The sequence below is a fragment of the Galeopterus variegatus genome, unplaced genomic scaffold (assembly GCF_000696425.1).
Source record: "Galeopterus variegatus unplaced genomic scaffold, G_variegatus-3.0.2 Scaffold968, whole genome shotgun sequence".
NCBI lineage: Eukaryota > Metazoa > Chordata > Mammalia > Dermoptera > Cynocephalidae > Galeopterus > Galeopterus variegatus.
Window position 1 is genome coordinate 358,836 of NW_007727079.1, and position 20,514 is coordinate 379,349.

General features: G+C 57.8%; 2 protein-coding genes across 3 annotated transcripts in view; one reads left to right on the forward strand and one right to left on the reverse strand.

Annotated features, from left to right (window-relative positions):
• Positions 1–1,612, forward strand: part of GLIS2 (GLIS family zinc finger 2) — a 5,791-nt gene extending 4,179 nt beyond the window's left edge. Inside the window, exon 7 of the mRNA XM_008573826.1 lies at positions 4–1,612. Within this exon, the coding sequence (XP_008572048.1) occupies positions 4–398 (395 nt within the window). The 3' untranslated portion in view covers positions 399–1,612. The remainder of the gene's footprint in view (positions 1–3) is intronic.
• Positions 1,613–3,058: 1,446 nt separating this feature from the next.
• LOC103591390 (mitochondrial import inner membrane translocase subunit TIM16) overlaps positions 3,059–20,514 on the reverse strand; it is a 59,729-nt gene continuing 42,273 nt past the window's right edge. The window contains exons 8-28 of one of the 2 annotated variants that reach the window (XM_008573828.1): positions 19,533–19,587; positions 19,177–19,234; positions 18,954–19,099; positions 18,465–18,877; positions 17,896–18,002; positions 17,550–17,725; positions 16,938–17,046; positions 16,745–16,831; positions 16,527–16,669; positions 16,350–16,454; positions 16,182–16,267; positions 15,318–15,459; positions 15,133–15,222; positions 14,380–14,496; positions 13,974–14,109; positions 13,595–13,686; positions 12,979–13,065; positions 4,843–4,927; positions 4,106–4,242; positions 3,691–3,756; positions 3,059–3,214 (exon numbers count right to left, since the gene is read on the reverse strand). In XM_008573828.1, the coding sequence (XP_008572050.1) occupies positions 3,128–3,214; positions 3,691–3,756; positions 4,106–4,242; positions 4,843–4,927; positions 12,979–13,065; positions 13,595–13,686; positions 13,974–14,109; positions 14,380–14,496; positions 15,133–15,222; positions 15,318–15,459; positions 16,182–16,267; positions 16,350–16,454; positions 16,527–16,669; positions 16,745–16,831; positions 16,938–17,046; positions 17,550–17,725; positions 17,896–18,002; positions 18,465–18,877; positions 18,954–19,099; positions 19,177–19,234; positions 19,533–19,587 (2,524 nt within the window). In that variant the 3' untranslated portion in view covers positions 3,059–3,127. Of the gene's footprint in view, positions 3,215–3,690; positions 3,757–4,105; positions 4,243–4,842; positions 4,928–10,138; positions 10,278–12,978; positions 13,066–13,594; positions 13,687–13,973; positions 14,110–14,379; positions 14,497–15,132; positions 15,223–15,317; positions 15,460–16,181; positions 16,268–16,349; positions 16,455–16,526; positions 16,670–16,744; positions 16,832–16,937; positions 17,047–17,549; positions 17,726–17,895; positions 18,003–18,464; positions 18,878–18,953; positions 19,100–19,176; positions 19,235–19,532; positions 19,588–20,514 lie in introns of those variants that run through there. The other variant, XM_008573829.1, reaches the window with a different exon arrangement.

Below are 20,514 nucleotides of genomic sequence, written 5' to 3' on the forward strand. Positions count from 1 at the left end.
GGGGTGGGGGGGGTATGGGCCCTGGGCTGCCAGGCCCCGTCCTGCCCCTCAATCTGGCCAAGAACCCGCTGCTGCCCTCGCCCTTTGGGGCTGGTGGACTGGGCCTGCCTGTGGTCTCCCTCCTCGCCGGCTCCGCTGGCGGCAAGGCCGAGGGGGAGAAGGGACGTGGGTCGGTGCCTGCTAGGGCCCTGGGCATGGAGGGTCGCAAGACACCCCTTGAAAGGACGGAGAGCAGCTGCTCCCGGCCAAGCCCTGACAGACTCCCCCTGATGCCAGGCACCGTGCTGGACCTGTCCACAGGCGTCAACTCGGCAGCCAGCAGCCCAGAAGCGCTGGCCCCGGGCTGGGTGGTCATCCCGCCGGGCTCCGTGCTACTCAAGCCAGCCGTGGTGAACTGAGCCCGCCCGACAGACAGCTGTGGCAGCCCTGCCAGCTGCTCTGGCCCCGCCCCGACGAACGGAAACTCTTCTGCGAAATAGCAATAATGTCCTATTGCCCCAGGACCTGGTTGGCTGTGCTCCCTGGGCAGCCCTGCCCTGGATGAGCTGGGCAGCAAGGATGGTGCTAGAAGGTCACTGCTGGCTGCCTGGCTCCCAAGTGAGGACCTGGACCTGCCATCCAGGGAGAGCTGTGCTCTTGGGTGCCGAGGCCTTACTCCAGGCCCTCCTGCCCCCATCTTCCACCTGACCCTCAGACCCCCTCAGTCTCCCACCTGCCCACATCCCAGCAGTGGGGGGGGCATCTGCCCTCGCTGCTGGCACCAGGTTCCCTCCGGCCTCCTTCATGTCATGAGCCGTGAGGAGGAGCTCCCAGGGATCAAATGCCTCCCCATCTCCTGCCTAGGCTCACCCAGCCTCTGTTTGGGGGGCTCCCTGGACCCCTTTCCCTCCAGCCCACCCTTCTGAGGGGAAGCAGGATAGACGCAGGCCCCAGCAAAGCCATAGGAAGTGGTCACCGCTCTTCCTGCCTCCCACGACAAGGTGCCTCCCGTTCAGAGAAGGGAGGCCCGCTCTGCTAGCTGTCCCTCAGTCTGATTCAGACAGCACTTCCAGAGGGACAACACTCTGCAGAGTGACAGGGTAGCTGACCACTCACTTGCCCCACACCCTGGGAGCGGGTGCCAGGGAGCCCTGAGCCAGAGAGGGTAGCAGGTGGGGCCAGGCTGAGCTGAGCTTTCTCGTCACCTGCCCCAGCTGGGCCTGGCCTGGGCAGTGCCGGCCTGCAGGACATCAATTCTTCACCAGGAGATGGGAGGCTGGCTGGGGACAACCCAGACTGGGCCAGAGCTCCAGATCTGGGGGCACCAAGTGACAGCACACAGGGAAGGGTGGGCTCCAGGTTAGGACTGGACTAGGAGCTTTCTGGAGGCCATGGACTGAAGGCCCCGGGTCTGGGGGCAGCCAAGGATGGCCATGGGAGGGCCCAGTCCTCTGCCTGGGAAGGGGCATCCCCTTGTTTACTCCACACCCAGCTGGGTCCCCCAGGGTCTTTGTACTCGGAAGGCTTGTAGCAAGGGTGAGGATAATCCAAGGGTGCCGGCGGTCTCTGTGCACCACAGCCTGCTGCCCCATCCCAGGAAGCTGGGCCCTCCCACCCTGGCCCTATCCACTCCCATCCCTATCCACTCCCATCCCCTGCCCCATGCTGCCTGGGCTTCTAGGGCTGCCCTATTACTAGGCGCAAAGTGGCCAAGGCCCACTCTCCATTTGCCATCTGCAGAACAGGAGCTACCGGGATGGCCATGGGGTCCTCAGTTGCCCTGCAAGTTCCTCTGAGCAGCTCTGCTGACCCTACCCTTTCCTGGACTGCCCTTCTGTCCCAGAGGGGTCACCCTGACCCAGCCCACCCCGCTGCTGGGCTTAGGCCCCCAGCCCTGACAGGGCCCGGCCATGCTGACTCTGCCCCTTGAAGGGGCTTTGAGCACGGTAGGAGGGAGCTGGTCTCCTTTCTTCGGACACCCCTAGGACCCAAGGAACCCCACTCCCGCTAGGGCCCCAGGCCTTAATTCCCCCATGGGGGTTCATGGGTTTGAGACTCAAGCAGAGCAGAGGAACAGGGCACTGGAAGGCTGAAATGTTAGCATGTGACTTGGTAACAGACCAGGCTTGCGAGGCCGGTATACTCTTCGTTGTCAGTTTGTGGTTGCACATTCCAGGATATCAGTATTTTAACAGGTTCTAAGTGCCTTTCTATTGTAGCTTATGTTTCTTCTCCTCTCAGCTCCATTGCTGTTAGCATAGAGTTTTAAAAAAAAAAGATAAGCTAATGACTATAACAATATATTCCTCCATGTGAGAGGAAGTTTATAAAGAAACAATAAAAGTGAGTTGCAAAGATGGTTTCTGCGTCTTGGGCATGCCAGGGCCTGGGCCACCTGACACTAGACCACCACTACTCTCTGCCTGGTTGTTCTCTATAGCACTGGAAGGCCCTGATCTATCTGCAGCTTTCTCCCCAACCCTGCAGGTGCCACCACCTCTCAAATCTGCAGCTGAGAAAAGGTGGCTGGGAAACTGGGGAGGGGGTGGTGCTGAGGAGCAGGGCTGCTAGGAGCCAAGATGGCTCAGACTAAGCATCACAAGGTTCAGGTCCTGGTCCTGCCACTACTGCTGCGACTTTGGTGAGCAATGCCTCCATCCAACAAGACGCTGGCAAAGGCTTCTCCTCCCGCAGCCAGATGATGGGGATGCTAGATTCAAACCCAGCCTGGGGGGGGCGGGGAGTGGCCAGCAACAGCTCTGGGGCCAGGGCCTCCTTCACCCCGTGGGAAAGGCAGGGGCAAGACCCAAGGATGGTGACCCAGGAGCTGGGGACTGGCAGGATGCCACAGGATGGAGTCGGGTACAGTGCTGTGCAGGCAGGAGTGGCTGGGTCCAGTATGAGGAGGAGCGCATCACATCTCGTGCGGGCAGGGCAGCTAGCTACTAGTCTACCTCGCCCACCCTGGCCCCCCTGGGCTGTCAAAGGCCACTGCCTCCCCATCCCCAGCACTCAGCCCTACAACTGGCGAGAAGAACAACCTGCCTTCTGGAATCCGGATGCATGCGTGCGACAAGCGTGAAAGACATTTGTTTTATTTATTACTGAGCTATAAATTAGAGGCGGCGGGGCAGGGGGAACTGAGCAGTCATGTTTTGGGCATCTGCCCCTCATCTCTGTCCTCCTGGGCCAGGATTCTGAGTTCCTCATCCAGGCGCTCCTTCGCTCGGACCACCTGGAGGGGTCACGGACAATTGGGCTGGGTGACCCAGCCTCTGCCCATCCCAGGCCCGGGCTGATTCCCTGGAGGGCAGTGGGAGGGACACAAGTGCCTCCTTTAGCAGCACCACAGGGCAGGAGGAGTGGCCTGGGAGCAGCAGCTCCTCCACGGCAGACAGAGGGGCTGCCAGGAGCTGGGCAGGCGCACACGTGGTCTATGAGCAGAGCTGGCTCCCGCACACCCCAGCTGTTGCTCCTGGTCCTTCAGCCCCAGCTGCTGGGAGCCACTGTCAGGGTGACGCAGCCCGACCAGCTGGGCCCAATGGAGCTGAGGGGTGGCAGTTTAGGGGAGCCCTCCTGGAGGCTGGGGTACCAGGGAAAGGTGTGACACACCTTCCTACCCGCCAAGCTCACCCTGCCTGGAAATGAGGGGCCCCACGGGAGGAGAGGAGGGCCCATGGCTCACCCCTCCCTGCATCAAAGACCACTCACCTTTGACTGCAGGTAGAAGGAGCCACCCACGGATTTATCGTTCACCTTAAATAAGTGTTCATAGTTCTGCAAGAGAGGAGCCAGGTGAGAGGGTTGGCTGGATCTGGCTTAGAGATACCAGGGGACACTATGAAGTGACAAAGGGAAGGGAAGCTAAAAGGCCAACCTCTACACCCTGTGTGCCATGCACACAGCACAGGACGCTGCTGTGACCACTGAGGGGCAGAGACATGGACAGGTGCACGTGGTGGGAGGGCTCAGCTGCTACTGCCCTGCCCTGGGCCTAAAACTTAACAAGTGACAGTGACTCCCCCAGGCCGGAGTCTGAGCTGGCTGTGGTCAGAGCCTCCACACCTGCCCCTTTCTGCCAAGCCTCTGCTCTTTCCCGGCCAAGCAGGGCTTGGCTGGAGCTCACCTTCTGGATCTCCCCGGGGCTCAGCTTGGAGACATTGAGAATCTGCTGTGCCTCCTGGAGGCTGAGGCCAGAGAGGTTGGAAGCAGCTGCAGACTGGTGTCCAGCGCGTCCCCGAGCATCAGCTGCTGCCCTGCTGGCTGTGTGGACATGTGGGTGATCGCTCAGCCCTCAGCAGCCCAGAGCTCCCCCTGGGCATTCCAAGTGGGTGGCTCACCCCTGCCAGGTGGCATAGAAGAGACACACAGGAACAGAGGTAGTTGGGAGGTGTCTCTTCTCCAGGAGTGGTTTCTTTTTCAGGGGAAAGGTTTTGGGGGGGCGGGAGAGGGAGGGAAGTGAGGACAGACACGCCTCACTGGAGGATAAGGGCAGGGACTGGCCATCAAACCTGGCTCCGGGTCTTCAACTCAGACCATGAGATGACCCTGTCCCCACCACCTCCCAGCCCTGCCCACTCTGGCTGTGTTCCAATAAAACTTTACTTACAAAAACAGGTGGGCACTTTGGCTCTCCTGCCCTGGATGCTCAGGTTAACCAGGTCTCACTGAAGACAAATCTCTCCCTTACATGGGAATGTCCCAAAGTCTGGCACCGCCCCCAACCATGGGAAAGTGTCCCAAACCACACCCACACTTGCACAACCCCAGCCTGCAGAGGGATCCGTACACTACATAGCTAAGGGGAAAATCTGACCTGGGCAGGAGCTCCCAGCCCAGGTGCAGACAGGGGCCCATGCTTACCTGCAAACTCCTGCCGCAAGGCCCGAGCAAAGGCCCTGCCCACGACTTGCGCCCCCATCACAATGATCTGAGCCAGGTACTTGGCCTGTGGGCAAAGCAGGCACCTGGTCAGCAGGCTGCATTCTCAGGGCCCGCAGAGATGGGACCCTGGAAATGGCTGCTGAGCAGTGAGGCTGCTGGAAGCCTGCGGTGATGATGCACAGAGCCGCAGCCATGGCCGCCTCCTCCAAAGTACCCCGACAAAAAGCTTCTCCTTTGGGTGGCTTCAGATGCTCAGCGCACAGGTATACCGGGGTGAATCTGATGCTGTCCCCAGAGGCAGAATGGCCTGCCTTCAGGAACAGCAGAGAGAAGCCAAGCCAGAGTGCTGCAGGAAGGGATACCGTGGCCTGGGGCCAGAGCACAGGCATAGTCCCACACCTGCCACTAACTTACTCTCCACCCTGAGGCCGATGGCAGATCTTCCTGTGCTTCTGAGATCACCTGGTGGGAAACTCATCCGTCCTAATTCTCCCAATACTATTCAAAGTCCTGTGATTCTGAGTCTGTTCCGTTCAACACAACAGTTACCAAAGGTCTCCACCCTCAAGGAGCTAAAAGCTCACTAGGAGGGTACTTAGACCAACACACTAAGCACCAATTAGAGACAGCAAGGCTAGTTCATCTATTCAGCTGCTGGTTCACTCATTCATCCAAACACTGAGTCTACTCCACTCAGCACTTGAGCACAAGGATACATAGAACTTGGTCCCTGCCCTTGGAGCTGGACTGGCGGGGAAATCAGCCGCAGCACAGTGAGACTAGACGTGACCCAGACTGTGCAGTTCCATGCACCATGGAGACACATGGGGAGTCTCACTAAGATGTGATCAGAGCACAGAAAGCCAACACAGGGAAAACTCGGGAATGTGATGGAGGTTCTGGGAGGAGACAGCCTTTCTCCTGGGCTGAGTTTCAAAAGGCAGGAAGAACCATGATGGGAATATTAGGGGTTTCTAGGCAGAGGGATGGGGTGAGCCAAAACTGGGAGGAGAGAAAGTATAAGGGTTGTCCTGGGAGCAGCCAATAGCCTAGGCTGGTCAGCGATCAGACCAGGCAGGTGGAAGATATGGAAAAATGCACAGATCTTCCTGGGAAATAAAAGATCATATATAGACAGCCTGAATAAATTGACCCCGTGTAAGCAAAATGGTCTAAACGTGGGTGCACAGAGAATGCTGGAAGAACACACGCCATAGGTAACAGTGCTCAAGGGGCACAGCCGAGTGATTTTCCTTCTTCTTTGTTCTTTTCTGTAGTCAGACATCCTCTCAGTCAACAAGTACTGACTGAGCCCTGTGCCAAACACGTTCTATTTGTTGTGCTATTTAATCCAACAACTCAAGGGGTTTAGTGATGAGCCTGAGGACACACAGCTGGTACTCGGGGAAGGAGGGGTGGGACACAAAACCAGCCCTCTTAGCCATGGCATTCCAGGCTGCCCAGCTCACACAGGACCCTGGGGTCTGGAGGGAGGATGACTGAGCAGGCCGACAAGTAGCAAGACCCAACCCAGAGACAACAAAGGGCTTGTCAGACTCCAGTGCGATCCACACTCCAGAACCTGTCTGCTAACAGGCGGGATGTGAGGACGGGCCATTACGGGAACAGATAAGCAGAAGTGGGTTTTGATTTCACAAGGAGGTGAAAATTTCATAAGCCCTGGATTTCACACCAGAAAGCAAAGGCCAGAGAAGACCCTCCTGTGATCAGGGAGAGGTGCGGGCCGTAGCCAGCTGTGCTGCAGGTGTAAGGAGGAATGATGGACGCACCTGTAGACTGAGCAGTCTCACCTGACTTCTCCCCTCTTCCCCTGAAGCCACCCCCAAGTGGGACAGGAAGCTCTCAGATGGGATGCTGGTCCTGTATGAATGACAGAGGTGACAGGCCAACAGGTGAATGCAGTGGGTTCCCTTGCCAGCAACACCCCTCAGGTCTCAGACCACACCTCCTACTGACAGCCTCCCCTCCCTCTGAAGTCACACACCCATCACACGGCTTTGTGATCACTGGTTTACTTTTCTGCCGAGGTCAATGACTGCTGCTCTGCTGCTAAATACTAAACCGAGATTGTAGCGGCTAGCTGGTTACCTCAGTTGGTTAGAGCACAGCCTTGTAATATCAGGGTCAGGTCAGGGGTTCATATCCCTGTACTGGCCAGCCACCCCCAAAAAAAACACAGAAAAAAAAAAAAAAGAACTAAGGTTGTAACTGGGGAACTTCCCCAACCAACCACCCCCTACGCACTTCAAACTAAGAGGCATAGTGGCCTGTGGTTCCGGCTGTTCAGAGGACCATGGCTGTGGGGAAGGCGGTGGGGCTGGCCAGTGAAGGGAACTGCCTGCATGGCTGATTGAGGCCCCCAAGGTTCCTGTGGGAGGCATGTCCCAGGAAGGTAGCAGGGTGTAGTGGTTACACAGGCAGGTTGTGAGATCAGCTGCATGACCCTGCACAAGTTCTCAACCCCTTTGAGCCTCAGTTTCCTCATCAGTAAAATGTGGCCAACAACAGGACTGTCATAGGGATTAAATGAGATAATGCCTGTAAAGTGCATGACACAGAGCCTAAAGGCTTAGTAGATGCTCAATTAATGTTGGTTTCCATTTACTGCTATTCTGTTTCATAAAACTTGACAATGGCCAGGCATTATAGAACAACAAATCTTCCAATATAGCAGCTCATTTGCTGTAGGCACTTTGATTCCTCATGGTGGAGGCCACACAAAGCCACACCACATTCCCCACGTGGCTCAGAAGCAGCAGCAGGAGGAACGAGAACAAGGATGACCCCGACTGGAATCCTAGCTTTGTCTCTGGAATCCTAGCTTTGTTTCTCACCAGCTGTGTTGCCCTGGGCAAATTACTCAACCTCTTTGAACCTCAGTTTTCTTATCTGCAAAATGGATAGGCTAATACGCTCCTCACTGGAGGGCTGTAAGGCCCTTAGGAGGTGATGGACAGACAGACAGCTGCAGGTACAAAGCAGGAAGCTCATCAGCTGTCTCTGCTTCCAGAACAAACCCTGCTTGGTGAATGGTCTAGTGATCAGGCAGTGCAGCCAAGCCTCTCATCCACCCATTCAGTGCCCAAACAGTCCCTGAGTGCTGACTAAGGGTCAGGCTGCACTCAGAGCTGAGGACTTGTGGGGAGAAAAGCTCTGCCAGATACAGCTCCTCAGGGAAGCAAAACAGCCACTGGCTGCGGCCCCTCCAGAAGGCCTTCAAACAACCCATAGCCCACTGACACTTGGGCCTAAAGGTACCAGTCAGGAGCAACCAGCTGTCGCAGCATCCAACTCCAGGCCAAGCGGTGGTCAGAGAGCAGAGTTCAGAGCCATAGGACTCTAACCCTGGGAACCATGGTGGGCAGCACATAAGCTTTCTCATCTGGGGAGCAATGGGGCACAGTGTGGGACCAAAACCCTGCAGCTAGGGTAAAGGACTCTAACTTAAGTGGCTTATCTCATGTCAAGAGCATCAAGAAAGCTGCCCAGCTTGCAGACAGCTCCAAGTGCAATGTTCCTTCAAGGCACAGCTCCAGGATCTCAGACTAGTGAGCAGACTCAGCCCCTTCCCAAGGACACATTGAGATAGGAAGGGGCAGGGCCCCTGCAAACAGCTGCTGGCATCACAACTAAACAGGAGGGAGGTCAGGACCACAACTGTGGCATTTGCCATAGTATTCCCGGGGCCCGGCCAGTGGCTGGTGCAGCAGGTACCTGATTTGAATGAATGTGGCTGTTCAGGAATTGACAGATCACCATCAGCTCTGCTTTGGCCAAAGGTGGAGTTTCATAAACTCTATGCCCCCAGACAGGATTTCCAAATGCCGCCTAACCCCTCTGCTAAGGAAGGGCTCTGGCCATCCCCCAATACACACACAATACTCCAGCACCTGCAAATTCAGTCCACTCCCTAGCTTGACATTCACAGCTCTCAGTCTGGCCTGAAATTCCTCTGATTTTTTCTCTACCTCACCTCTCTCCACACTGCAGCCACACCCCTTACTCCTAGATGAGCTCTCCATGTCATTGCTGCTCCAAGCTCCTCCATGTCATTGCTGCTCCAAGCTCCTCCACCTTGAATATCCTCCCTCCTGCCCTGATACTGTCAAACCTGACATCCTTCAGGACTTAGCTCAACATGTCTCCCCCGTGCCCTGAATGAAACGTTTCCAGGTTTCTCCCATTTATACCTTCACATGGCACTTTCTTTTCCTATTAATAGACTGTCATATTGTCTTATTCTACAGACTCGCCTGCTTTCTCCTTTAGGATACAAACTCCTCCAGAGCCACATTTTATTCAGCCTTGAGGGAGGCTCAGAGTTAAATGAAGAAATGCATACGAAGGACCCAGCTCAGTGAGGGCTCATAGTAGGCCCCCAATGGATGGTAGTGCCATCGCAAGACAGGAATAACATGGTGGTAAACGTGTAGTCTCGGGATATGGAAAGAGCTGGGCTCAAAACCGGTCTCTGACACTTGTGGGACACATGACCCTGGAGGAGTCAAACTCTCTGAACTTCAGGCTCCTCATGTGTAAAATGGGGACAATGACAGCATGACTTCATAAGAACGAAATGAGAGAATCTACATAAAGCCTCAGCCCAGGGCCTGGCACTTGGAAGCTGTTAGCTGTTACATTATCGTTATTAGTAGTAGTTAAGAAGTTGCTCCCAACGGACCGTATCAGAATCACTCGGGGAACTTACACATATAGAAACCCCAGGAACACAGATCAAGAACCTGCATTTTTAAAGGTTCCCCAGGTGACCTGACAGAGACTGGTTCTAGGTGACAACGGTATCGCAGAAACCCTCGTTTTCGGTGTCTCAGTACCTCGTTCAAGTTCCAGGTCTGCCACTTCCTTGGAAACGTCACTTTCAAGTGGAGATAACGGAGGGGCGACAAGAGGGACCCCGCTGAGAGCCACAAGGCTCCGGGCTGGGCAGGTGGTCCCGGGCCGGATTTGCCCCACCTCCGGCTGCCCCCGCTGCTCGCTCACACGCGGGCTGGGCACAGGGCGGCCACATGCGTCGGGCGTCTTCCGGCCAGCCAAGCCCCCCTGCCTTCCAGCTAAGCGGCTGTCCCTGGCCCCAGGGCCGCCGCCGCCGCCGCAGACCACTGTCCTCCCGGGGGCGACGCCCTCAGACCCTGCTTTCTGACGGGCTCGCCCCCCTCGCCCCGCTCCCAGCTCCAGGCCCTGCCCGAACCCGACTCGGCCTCCCCTTCCCGGGCAGCGCCCACTCGGGCCTCACCATGGTGGCTGCTTTGCCTGCGGTGATCGGGGTCCGGCTTCCTGGCCCCAAGTCCCCGGCTCAAAGGCGGCCGGCAGGTCAAAGGTCAAGGGAGGCTGCAGAGAGCGCGTGCGCGAGGCCGCACTGGGCATGCGCAATGTTCCGGTACCGAAGGGCTGGGCGACGGCTTTTCGGGCGGGGCGGCTCCTGGAGCGGAGCCTTCTGTGGGCGGAGCCAGCCCCCGGACACTCTGGGGCCCGAGTGCTTATCCCAGTACGCTAGGTGAAACGTGGGGCGGTTTGTTCCCTTGATTGTCAAAATATTTGGGACTAAAACGTTATATGAAATAAACGAACATAATATGGAGTTGGATGCCAAATTCTCAGGAATATTTAAGAAAACAGGAAACTTCAAAATAGGTTTCATTCCTGGGCCGAGCCCGTGGCGCACTCGAGGGAGTGCGGCGCTGGGAGCGCAGCAGCGCTCCCGCCGCGGGTTCAGATCCTATATAGGGATGACCGGTGCGTTCCCAGCGCTCACTGGCTGAGCGCGGTGCGGCAGGTCTCAAAAAGGACAAAAAAAAAAAAAAATAGGTTTCATTCCGGATTCCTACCTGGGAAACTCCTTCCCAGATATGAGAGGCTCATTCACTTCTCCACATCTTTGCTCAAATGTCACCTTCTCAATGAGGCCCACCCCGATCCCTAACTAACGCTCTGACTGCCCTCTATCTCTATTCTTTTTTTTTTTTCCTTTTTGTCTTTTTTCGTGACCTGTAACAGGATCGCAACCCTCGGTGTCACACCCGTACCGCGACCGGCAACGGGATCGCAACCCTCGGTGTCGTGCCCACACCTCGCTCAACTAGTGAGCAGACCGGTCTCTATATGGGATCCGAACCCTCGGCGGGAGCGCCATCGCGCTCCCAAGCGCTGCACTCTACCGAGTGCACCACTGGGCCGGCCCATCTCTATCTCTATTCTTTTTTTAATATATAACATCTTTATTGAGATAGAATTCACACACCACACAATTCATCATTTCAAAGTTCACAACTGAGGCTGGCTGGCTCAGTTGGTTAGAGTGCAGAGCTGTAACACCAAGGTCAAGGGTTCGGATCCCCTTACCGGGCAACCGCCAAAAAAATAAAGTTCACAATTGAGTGCTTCTTTAGCATACTCACAGAGCTGTGTAACCACCTCCGCTATCTAGTTCCGGGACATTTTCATCATCTGTAAGCGGTCAATCCCAGTTCTCCCTTCCCCAGCCCCTGACAACCACAAATCTACTTTCTGTCCCTATGGATTTGCCTGTTCTGGACATTTCACAGCAAAGGAATCAATACTATATGAGGCCTTTTCTGACTGGCTTACCCATCCATTCTTGATCCCCTCTCTATTTTTTTCACAAAGCTCTTATCACCCTCTTCCATATTACAGAATTCCTTTATTTTATGTCTATCATTTATAATCTGTTCCCTTCCACTAGAATGTGAATTTCCAGTGGGCAGGACATTCAGCTCTTTTCTCTGCTCTTGGACATCAAGCACCTGGAAGGGTGTCTGGCACATGACAGACACAACAAACATTGAAGGAACAAGTCAGGCTGCCCTGGACTATGTCTGGACACTGCCCTTTTTTTTCTGGCAACTCTCCAAATTCCTTCCTCCCTCAGCATCCTTGTTGTCCTTCCTTTTGTCTGAAATGGCTTCTCATGACCCTCTCTATGGCTGGCTCCTTGACGGCCTTAAGGTCACACTCTCAGCTTAAACGTCAACTTCTCAGATTCCTGAGCATCCCGCTTCTGCATCCGAGTCACTTCCTTTCACATAATCTATCTTTTACACAGCTCCTTCCACACCTTCTATTTGCTCACTAGCATCCAGCCTGGCTCCTTGTATAATAAGGCTAAAACAAGCTGAAGCTCCTTGAAAGACTTTGTCTCTCCTGTTTTTTCCAGTGTCCTACTACTCAGAGCATGGCTGGGTTCTGATGTGGTGAATGAACGAACTCCCGGCAGCATGTGACTAAAAAGGCCTTTGGAGCACAGTGAGGCTGGGATGAGGGGGAGCCCAGGCCAAACCACTCCCACCCATCTTCCCATCCCTTCCCCTTTCCAGCCAGCCCAAAGACCATTGAAACACAAGAGGGGGCCAGCTTAGAAAAATTTAATTGCTGAGAACACCCTGGGCATGTGCAAGCCAGTCCCTGTGGGGCTCACACCCCCCTTAATTGGGCCATCAGTTCTGTGATGCCCCTTCTCCTGGCTTCAAACCTGGGTAGCAGGGCAACTAGTCCCAGGCCCCTGAGTCTAGCGCTGCTCCAAATGGCCTGGTGGGCGGGCTGGCCCCCAAGGCTCTTGACTGGAACTGGGGTAGCAGGCAAGGCAAGATGGGGTGGCATGTAGTAACTGAAGGTGCTAGGCAAAGCCAGCCCAGGTCAGCAGAGAAAGGAGAGACAGGGAGCCCCGGGCTTGCCCAGGGACATGCTATTGACCCCACCCCCACCCCCTTGGCTCTTCATGCAAGCAGGCAGCTGGAGAAGCAGCCGGTCCCAGAGAAAGCAGGGGTGTGGACAACCCACAGGAGCTGCAGTGGGCCCAGAGGCCGTGGAAGTGCCCAGGGCCCATGGGAAGCCAGGGCTCCTGGGGTGAGGAGTGCCAGGGCGGTGTCTTCCAATCTGAGGTGTGCAGGGGCATAGATGATTCTAGGAGGTGGCAGCGGTAGGTGAGGCCCAGTGCCTGGTGGGCAAGCTAGTCCTGGTGATAAACCGAGGAGTAGGAGGGAGTTAAGAGGGGCTGCAGGCGCTGCAGGGGGTGGGTGCTGCTGCAGGGAGGCGGGGCCCTCGCACTCTCACACTCACCCACTCGTCCTCGTCCACGCCTTCGAAGGAGTCCTGGGGAAGCGGGTCCTCCCGGTTCCCCAGCTTTGCTACCATGGCATTCAGCAGCTGGGACAGTGGACAGGAGAAGGGAAGGGAATAGGACTCCCCAACTCCAAAAACATCATACCCCCCAGTCTTAATTTACCCCTGACCATGTTGCAAAAAAAGCCATTTCAATTACAGCCCTGACAAAGCTGATGGGTTCTCATTGAAAAACAGAGAGAGAGACAAGGGAGGCAGAAACAGAGACTGTGACAGGTAGCACCAGATACAGGTGCTGTGTCTCCACACACTGCCTCAAACACTCAAATGCACACCAGAATCCCAAAAGCACTTGGCTCCAAAACCTGCAGCTATGGCTGGGTTAGGCCCTGCCAGGGCGGTGTCTTTCATGCGCCCCTCCCACCCCCGTGCCCACAGGCAGCAGCAGGTCAGCAGCAGGGCTCTGGAAGGTCTCCCCACTGTGATCTGGGGTGGAGAGGGGAGTGGCATGTGGCTCCTCTCCTAGTCGGGGTCAGTGCTAAAGAACTGAAGGACAGTCATGAAGCCCAGCCAGGACCCCTCCCCACCATGACCAGCCCTCTCTCATGCCTACCTCTTCCTTCTTTTGCTCGTCTGACTTCTCTTCCAGGTACTGTGCTGAGGATGGGGCCCGCCGAGCAGGTGCCTCACGGGGAGCTTGGCTCACTGGGGTGGGGCAAGGACAGGTATCAGAGAGTCCCCTGGGTGGGGGCTAGCACCAAGCTTTTGGGATTCTGTGGCAGAGACCCAACAGGTGGCATTAACAGTGACTGAAGCCTCTGTTCACTGAGGCTGCCCTGGGCAGCAGGGTGTGTGTGCATTTGTTGGGGGTGGGGACTTGTGATGGAAACACAGACCACGCAGAGACAGGGATTGGCCTTGAGCCTTCTGCTCCTTTCTGCATCTCCCTGCCCTGCCTCCCTTGCTTCCTCCCCACCCAGACCCTTAAGTACCTGGGATCATGCCAAGGGGCTGCAAGCTGAGGAGCCGGGGCTGCCCGTTGGCACCTCCCAGCCAGGCCTTGGCACTGAGCACCGGCTCCCAGCTCACGGCTGTGTCTGGGAACACGTCATCCTGGAAGAACTCTTTCTGCAGGGGGAGGAAGGAGCTGTCCTGAGAAACTGACCAGAGGCCCCAGCCTGCTGGCATCTGCTGGGAGGTGGGGCTTGACCAAACCGAGGACCCTCCCCCTAGTCTGGTGTTTCTGTGAGTTTCAGTATCTCAGAACAGTAAGGAGCAGGTGTTCCCAATGAGCAGTTGGGGTGAGCAAAGTTTTGGGACAAGGCCAGACAGGATCCTAAGCCCCTGACAGGTCTGGGAAGGGGGGTGGGCTCTGGAGTCCTTGGCCCCCAGCCTCACCTTGACTCGGGGCAGCCTGAAGGAGGCAGGCTCCAGGGAGGTCTGGCGCAGCCGCAGACATCGGGCAAACTCCACTTCCCTCACGTCACACTCTGTCTTGGGCAGGAGGACGAAGCCCTGAGGGGAGCAAAGGAGCTGGAGCCTGGAGGGCCTGGCAGGCTCACAGTGCCCCCCGGGGTGCTACCGGAACCATGGCCTACCCCTGGGCAGCGTGTGCTGGGCACCTTTAACAACTGGCTCCCTGGAGGGAAAAGCTCTGATTTGTAGCGTTTGTCTGTTTCCACAGTGTGGAAACTCCCACCATGGCGATTTCAAGCTACCAATGCGAGCAGCGTTGGGAAGAGGCGAACAGCAGCAGCACGCCGTCATACGGCACCACCGCCCTACAGACCCAACAGAGGCACAGAACCTCAACAGGACAAACAACAAAACCTGGTGAAGTAATTAGGAAGTGATCAACTGAGCATCTGTGACCTTGGCTTCTAATATATTTATTCGTAGATTCATATTGTAAGTTCATACAATTTAACTTTATATGGTTTATTTTTAATAATGGTTGACTGTAACAGCCAGTTCACAAAATTCCTAGATAATTTCACAGCCCGCTCCCTCCAGCTGCTGGGCACAGCCTCAGCCCAGGACTCAGCCGCAGACCACACAGGCTCCTGCACTTCTCCATGTGGTCACCAGGGGGCAGGGAAGCCCTGTGGTCCCTTGTGGGGCCAGGAGGACGAGGTGCCAGAGCGGCCTCACCTTGTGGGGGTCAGGCGAGGAGAAGCTGTTGCACTCTAGGAAGAAGGGGGCCTCTGGGAGCAGCTCGTACAGAAACACGCGCGTGTCGCCCTGGGGGGGTGGAAGTGGGGGAGGTGACAGTGAAGGGGCCAGTTACAACTGGCTTTCCTCTTACCCCCTCCCACTGCTACCAAGTGGTGGCTCACCTTGCCCGTGAGGAGCACCAGGCCAGTGTCTGGGTCGTAGCTGGGCAGCAGGGTCGAGGGAGCCACATCGAGGCCCAGCACTGCCAAGGGGCCACCTGCCAGCGCTTCAGCCGCGTACAGGAGCAGCTGGCGCTCACTTCGGCTACAAGGGGGGTGGGGGGCAGGAGCAGGTCCTCAGAGCCGGAGGGGCCAGGGCAGGGCAATGACTCCAACAGGAAACCTTACCTTTTCTAGGCTGGAACCACGGGCCTGGCCTGGAGTAGCAGTGTCCCAACCTGTTGCTCTGCCATCAGCCATTATTCCCAGGCCACTATCCCCCAACGCTCCTCAGCACAGTTCTGGCCCCACACCCGTTCTGCGGTCGCTGTGGCCTCCAAAGTCTGGACTTCTCCCCCAACATTCTGCTACCACCCCTTTCTCCAGCTGGGCTGGTCAGCTTCCGGCCTCTCCACCCAGATTCAAACACCCTCTCCTCCAGGTCTCTGGTTAGTAGCCCCTCTGTGACCCAGCTCAGATGACAGCTCCCTTGGGAGTCCCTCCCTGATCCCTCCTACAAAGCACCACATGCCCATCTCTCAGGACTCTCCAGTTGACCTGGTTCTGTGTTTCCCACATCTCTCCTGGTCCCGATCAGGCGTAGGTCCTTGCAGCAGGGCCCCATCCATCTGGGTCCCCCATGGACTCATTCTCCCTCCCACTCACCCATCTACTCATCCATCCATCTACTCATCTATCCATCCACCTACCCCTCCAATAAGTGAGGAGCAGAAACAGCTTCTGCAAGCCTAACAGATATATGTGACTTTGGGGAGAAGGGCTGCAGGTGGCTGATGGAACCTGGAATGGCGGTCCCTGAGTCCTTACCTGTCAAAGCCAGACACTAGCAGACAGCAACCATTGCATACCCAGACAATGCGGGCACCGCGGCCCCCCTCAGGCCCTGGGCCTTCCTGTTGAGATACAGCACGTGAAGCACAGTCAGAGCCCCCCAAACCAGGCCTCAGGGCCGCCCACCAGCCCACGCTTGCTCACCTTCAGGGGTTCAGGGCCACTGCGGGGCTCATAGACCCGCACACACCCATCCTTGCAGACAGTGGCCAGCTGCTGCCCGTCAGGACTCCAGGCCAGGCTGAAGATCTGGGGACAGGTGGGACATGAAAGGCGGTCTCTTGCCTCATAGCCGGGCCCCTGCCCCTGCCATTGTCCTACCTGGTCCTGGTGGCCCTGCAGCCTCAGCTGCTCGGCTCTGGCCTGCAGGTCCCAGATGCGAACGGTGAGGTCGTAGGAAGAAGAGGCCAGCACATCGGCTGCCAATGGGTGGAAGCGCAGGGAGTAGATCTTCTCCGTGTGGCCTGCAGGGAGGCATGGGGTGACGCTGAGCCCTTCAGGAGCCACTGTCCCCCACCCCCATGCTGGGCCTGCCTGACCTGTGAGCACAGCCTCTGGCGTGGTGAGCACCTCCTCCAGACCCTCTGGCGGCACCCGCCATAGCCGGATCCTGCCGTCCTCCCCAGCTGCGGAGACCAGCAGCTCGTCACTGCTGGACCTGAGACCTCTGGTCTCCCCTGCCCCATTTGGGACCTGGGACCCTCCGTCCAGCCCAGGCACCAGCCTCCTTACCCACAGCGAGGCGGTGTGGGTCAAAGGGGTCCCAAGCCAGATCGGTCACGGGTGCCCCATTCTGCAGCGTGGGCAGTGCTGTGTCAGGCAAGCGGCCAGGCTTCCGCAGCTGCAGGAGTGCCCCCACCCCACGGCCCATCAGTACCAGACAGGAGAGCCTCCCAAGGCTACAGGGCAAGCAGCGTGCCTGGGCCCCACTATCTGCAGCAGATGCCCCCACCACTGGGTGGCCCAAGCTCTCTGCCTTAGCCACCTCATGCTCTGAGCTCCAGGTGCCAACTGAGGCCCCAAAAGTGAGGGGGTGGCAGGGTGGAGTGGTGGAAGCTCAGTCTTGGGGCTCAGATGGCCTGGGTTTGAATTCCAGCTCCACCACTTACAGAGCTGCGTGACCCGGGCAGGTCACTAAATCTCTGTGCCTCTTCACCCTCATCTGTAAAATGGAATTAAGAGTGGCACCTACCGCATGGGGCAGCTGGGAGGATTATAGGACAGGCTGGGCAGCTGCCCGACATGGTTTGCACTCAGTGAGCTGCGGTGGGGAGCTAATGCCCTTGGTGTTCCCATCACCTGCAGAGACCTGAGGGGCAGCCCTGGTGGGATGGGGTCCCTCACCTCAAGCACGGCCACCTGCCCACCACTGCTGAGCAGGGGCACAGCCACACGCAGCCGGTTGGCACAGAAGCCGTTGCTCTCGCCGGGCGTGGTGAGGTTGAGTCCCTTGAGGTTGGTGATGTGGCTGTCTCGGTGAAGGATGGTGCACTGAGCATGGCGGAACTTGGAACTGGGGCCTGGTGGGCAGCAGGGACATACAGCCACTCATGAGGATGCAGTGCCTGCCGCCCTGCCCCAAGTCCTGGCTACCTGCTCCTCTTACTGCAGGAAGGTTTCCCCTCAGGGCTGGGTTGGGGTGGACAGGGTTCCCATGGTAGGGGCCAGATCCCCGTTCTGCCCTGCTCACCCAGTAGGCTCTGCAGTGACCTCTGGCTGGGGCTGGTCCCGATGCCACTGGTGCTGGAGAGCGAGGGCCCCAGGCTGGAGGGCGTGGAAGGCGAGGTCGGCAAGGAGCTGGGAGGGGAGGAGAAGCCCTCCTGGGAAGAAGCACGGGTCATGGGCAGGCCCTGGGGTCATCACTCTGGGGTCCCCTAGGGCTCTGGGACACCAGGCTGGGTAGGAACCCCCCGCATGGGTGTGGGATGGTGCAGGGGGACAGGGCACAAACACAGGCACTGACAAGGGCTGGGGTAACACGGACAAGGGAAGCAGCCTGAGTTTTGGGCCCCAGGATGGCAGGTGGCAGCTTCCGGCTCCCAGCTTTGTGGGAGGGTGTGCCCATAGATTAGATCTGCCTGTTTTACAAGAGAAACCAGAAATCTAGATTTTCACGTGAAAAGTCTTGCTCTTTAAGTGTTTGCTCAATCTAGAAAACACTGTCAACTTCTTATTTATGCTGCATGTGTTTCTCACTCAGGGCACCTGCTGCGGCATGGCTGTGGGGAGGAGGTTGGGGATGACAGCCCTACTACTTACGCTTGGCTCCGCATCGCCCACAGGCGCCTCTGTAGGCAGGGCTGTGTCAGCGGCAGGCTCCATGGGGGGCACCAAGCAGGAGGTGAAGCTGGGGTGGGGCCGGTGTGCTGGGTTGAGGCTGACCTTCTGCACCTGTGGGGAGGCTGGCGGTTGTGGCAGTGGGGGGCATGGGCCACCCGGTCAGAAGGGAGCCTCTGGGAGGGGTCCACAGGGTAGGCATGGAGAGCAGAGAGCAGGCCCCCTGAGTTGGTGCACAGCTGGACTGAGGGGCTTCCAGAGGCTGGTGGAGGCCAGGAGCAGTGAGCCAGGCCTCGGCCTACCTGCTGGCTGCTTCCAGCCCACCAGGTATTGGGGTCGCAGGCGGGCACACAGCCGGCAGTGTCTGGGAACAAGTCCTCATGGAACTCCACAGCCTGGTGGCAGATGGGCAGGTGGTCAATGAGGCATGGGCCCCCTAGTTCCCCTGCCCCCGGCCCAGAACCCCCTCACCTTGCGGGGCACGTGGTAGCTGACAGGTACGATGGCTGTGTCGCTCAGCTGCAGGACACGGAGCACCTCACAGCCCAGGATGGCCAACGCCCGCCGGGGCACGAGGGCCGCCCCCCGCAGCACGCTTTCCAGGACACACTGGGTCACTGTTGAGGACACCATGCACATGGGAGGACAGTCACGGCAGGAGGGGGAGGAGGGGGAGGGAGGGGGTAGAGCTTACCTGGGTTCAGTGCTGGCTGCTGTGGGGCCACCTCATAGCAGCACAGCTGGCTCTCACCCTGAAACAAGCCACACCTGAGCTCTACTCATGGTCTGCATCTGGTGGACGGGGCAGGGCCTGGGTCCAGCCCCAGTTCCCATGTTCCTTCCTGAGACCTGAGCCATCGAGCCATGGTGGCGCCCACTGCAGGAGGCAGTGCCCGCTCGCACTGCAGGAGGCCAGTGGCGGAGGCCAGTGGTGGAACCTGCGTACTGTTCTAGCTCCTCCTCTCTTGGGGGACAGCAAGAGAGGACCCTAGCCCTGGGGGCTGAGTGCTAGGTGGTGGACACAGGTGGTGGCTCGGGCTTCTTGCTCACCTTTCCTGCCAGGACCAGGAGCCCGGAGTCTGGGTCCAGCAGGGGCATCAGAGGCCTGGGGGAGAGAGGGCCCGTTGATGGGGTGACAGGGGAGGGGTGGCAGGAGGGCTGCAGCCTCATGACCCCAGATGGGGTCTCCGAGCAGGCATCACAATGACTAGGAGCCACTGGGCTCCTCCAGCTGTGTCCAGCCTGGTCCCCCAGAACCCTGCGCCTCCTCTTCTGGTAGTACCAACATGCCAAGCACAAACCCACATCCCAGCTGTCCTTTCCCTGGTCCCTCCATCTGCCCACCTGCTCCACTCCGGGACTTGTGCTGAGCCCAGACACAGGGGAGTTCAGGCCTGATTTAGGTCCCAGGGTGCTCTGAGAAGACCCCCCTCCCACAGCCTCCCATCCCACCTCAGCCAGCCTAGACATGAGGCCAGCAATACTGGAGAAAGTGAGGGGGGTGATTCAAGAACCTGGGACCTAACCCCACCCTCACCCAGTACTGCCTATGGACAGGTGGGGTCCAGGAAGCAGTGCAGGTAGCCCGGCCTCTGCAGATCTGCACTAAGGCTTGGAGGCCATCTACTTGGTCGGCCAATGCTCCTTGGACCTCGATGGTATCTTAGAAATTCAGAACCCCCCCTCCATGCTGACTTGAAGACCCTGTACCCAAGCCTGAGCCAGGCAACAAGGAAGAAGGGGCTCCTTCAGTGCTGGGCTTCCCAGCTCTCCTCAGGACTGCAGCCAGGCCGAGCGGGCAGATTCTCCAGTCTGCTTCCTGTTCCCGAGGTGGGGGTCATGGCAGGAGGGGGTGGCGGCTGGGAATTCAGGGGACAGCCTGGAAGCCCCCAGGGCCCCTGCCACCCTATGCATGTTCTATCCTCAGCCAACTGCCTGTCATTGCCCAGGGATTTATACCACTCCAATCTGGGTCAGGCGGAGGGAGGCCCCTTTACAGCCCGCCTGCCCCTCCCCCCCGCCATGAGCACAG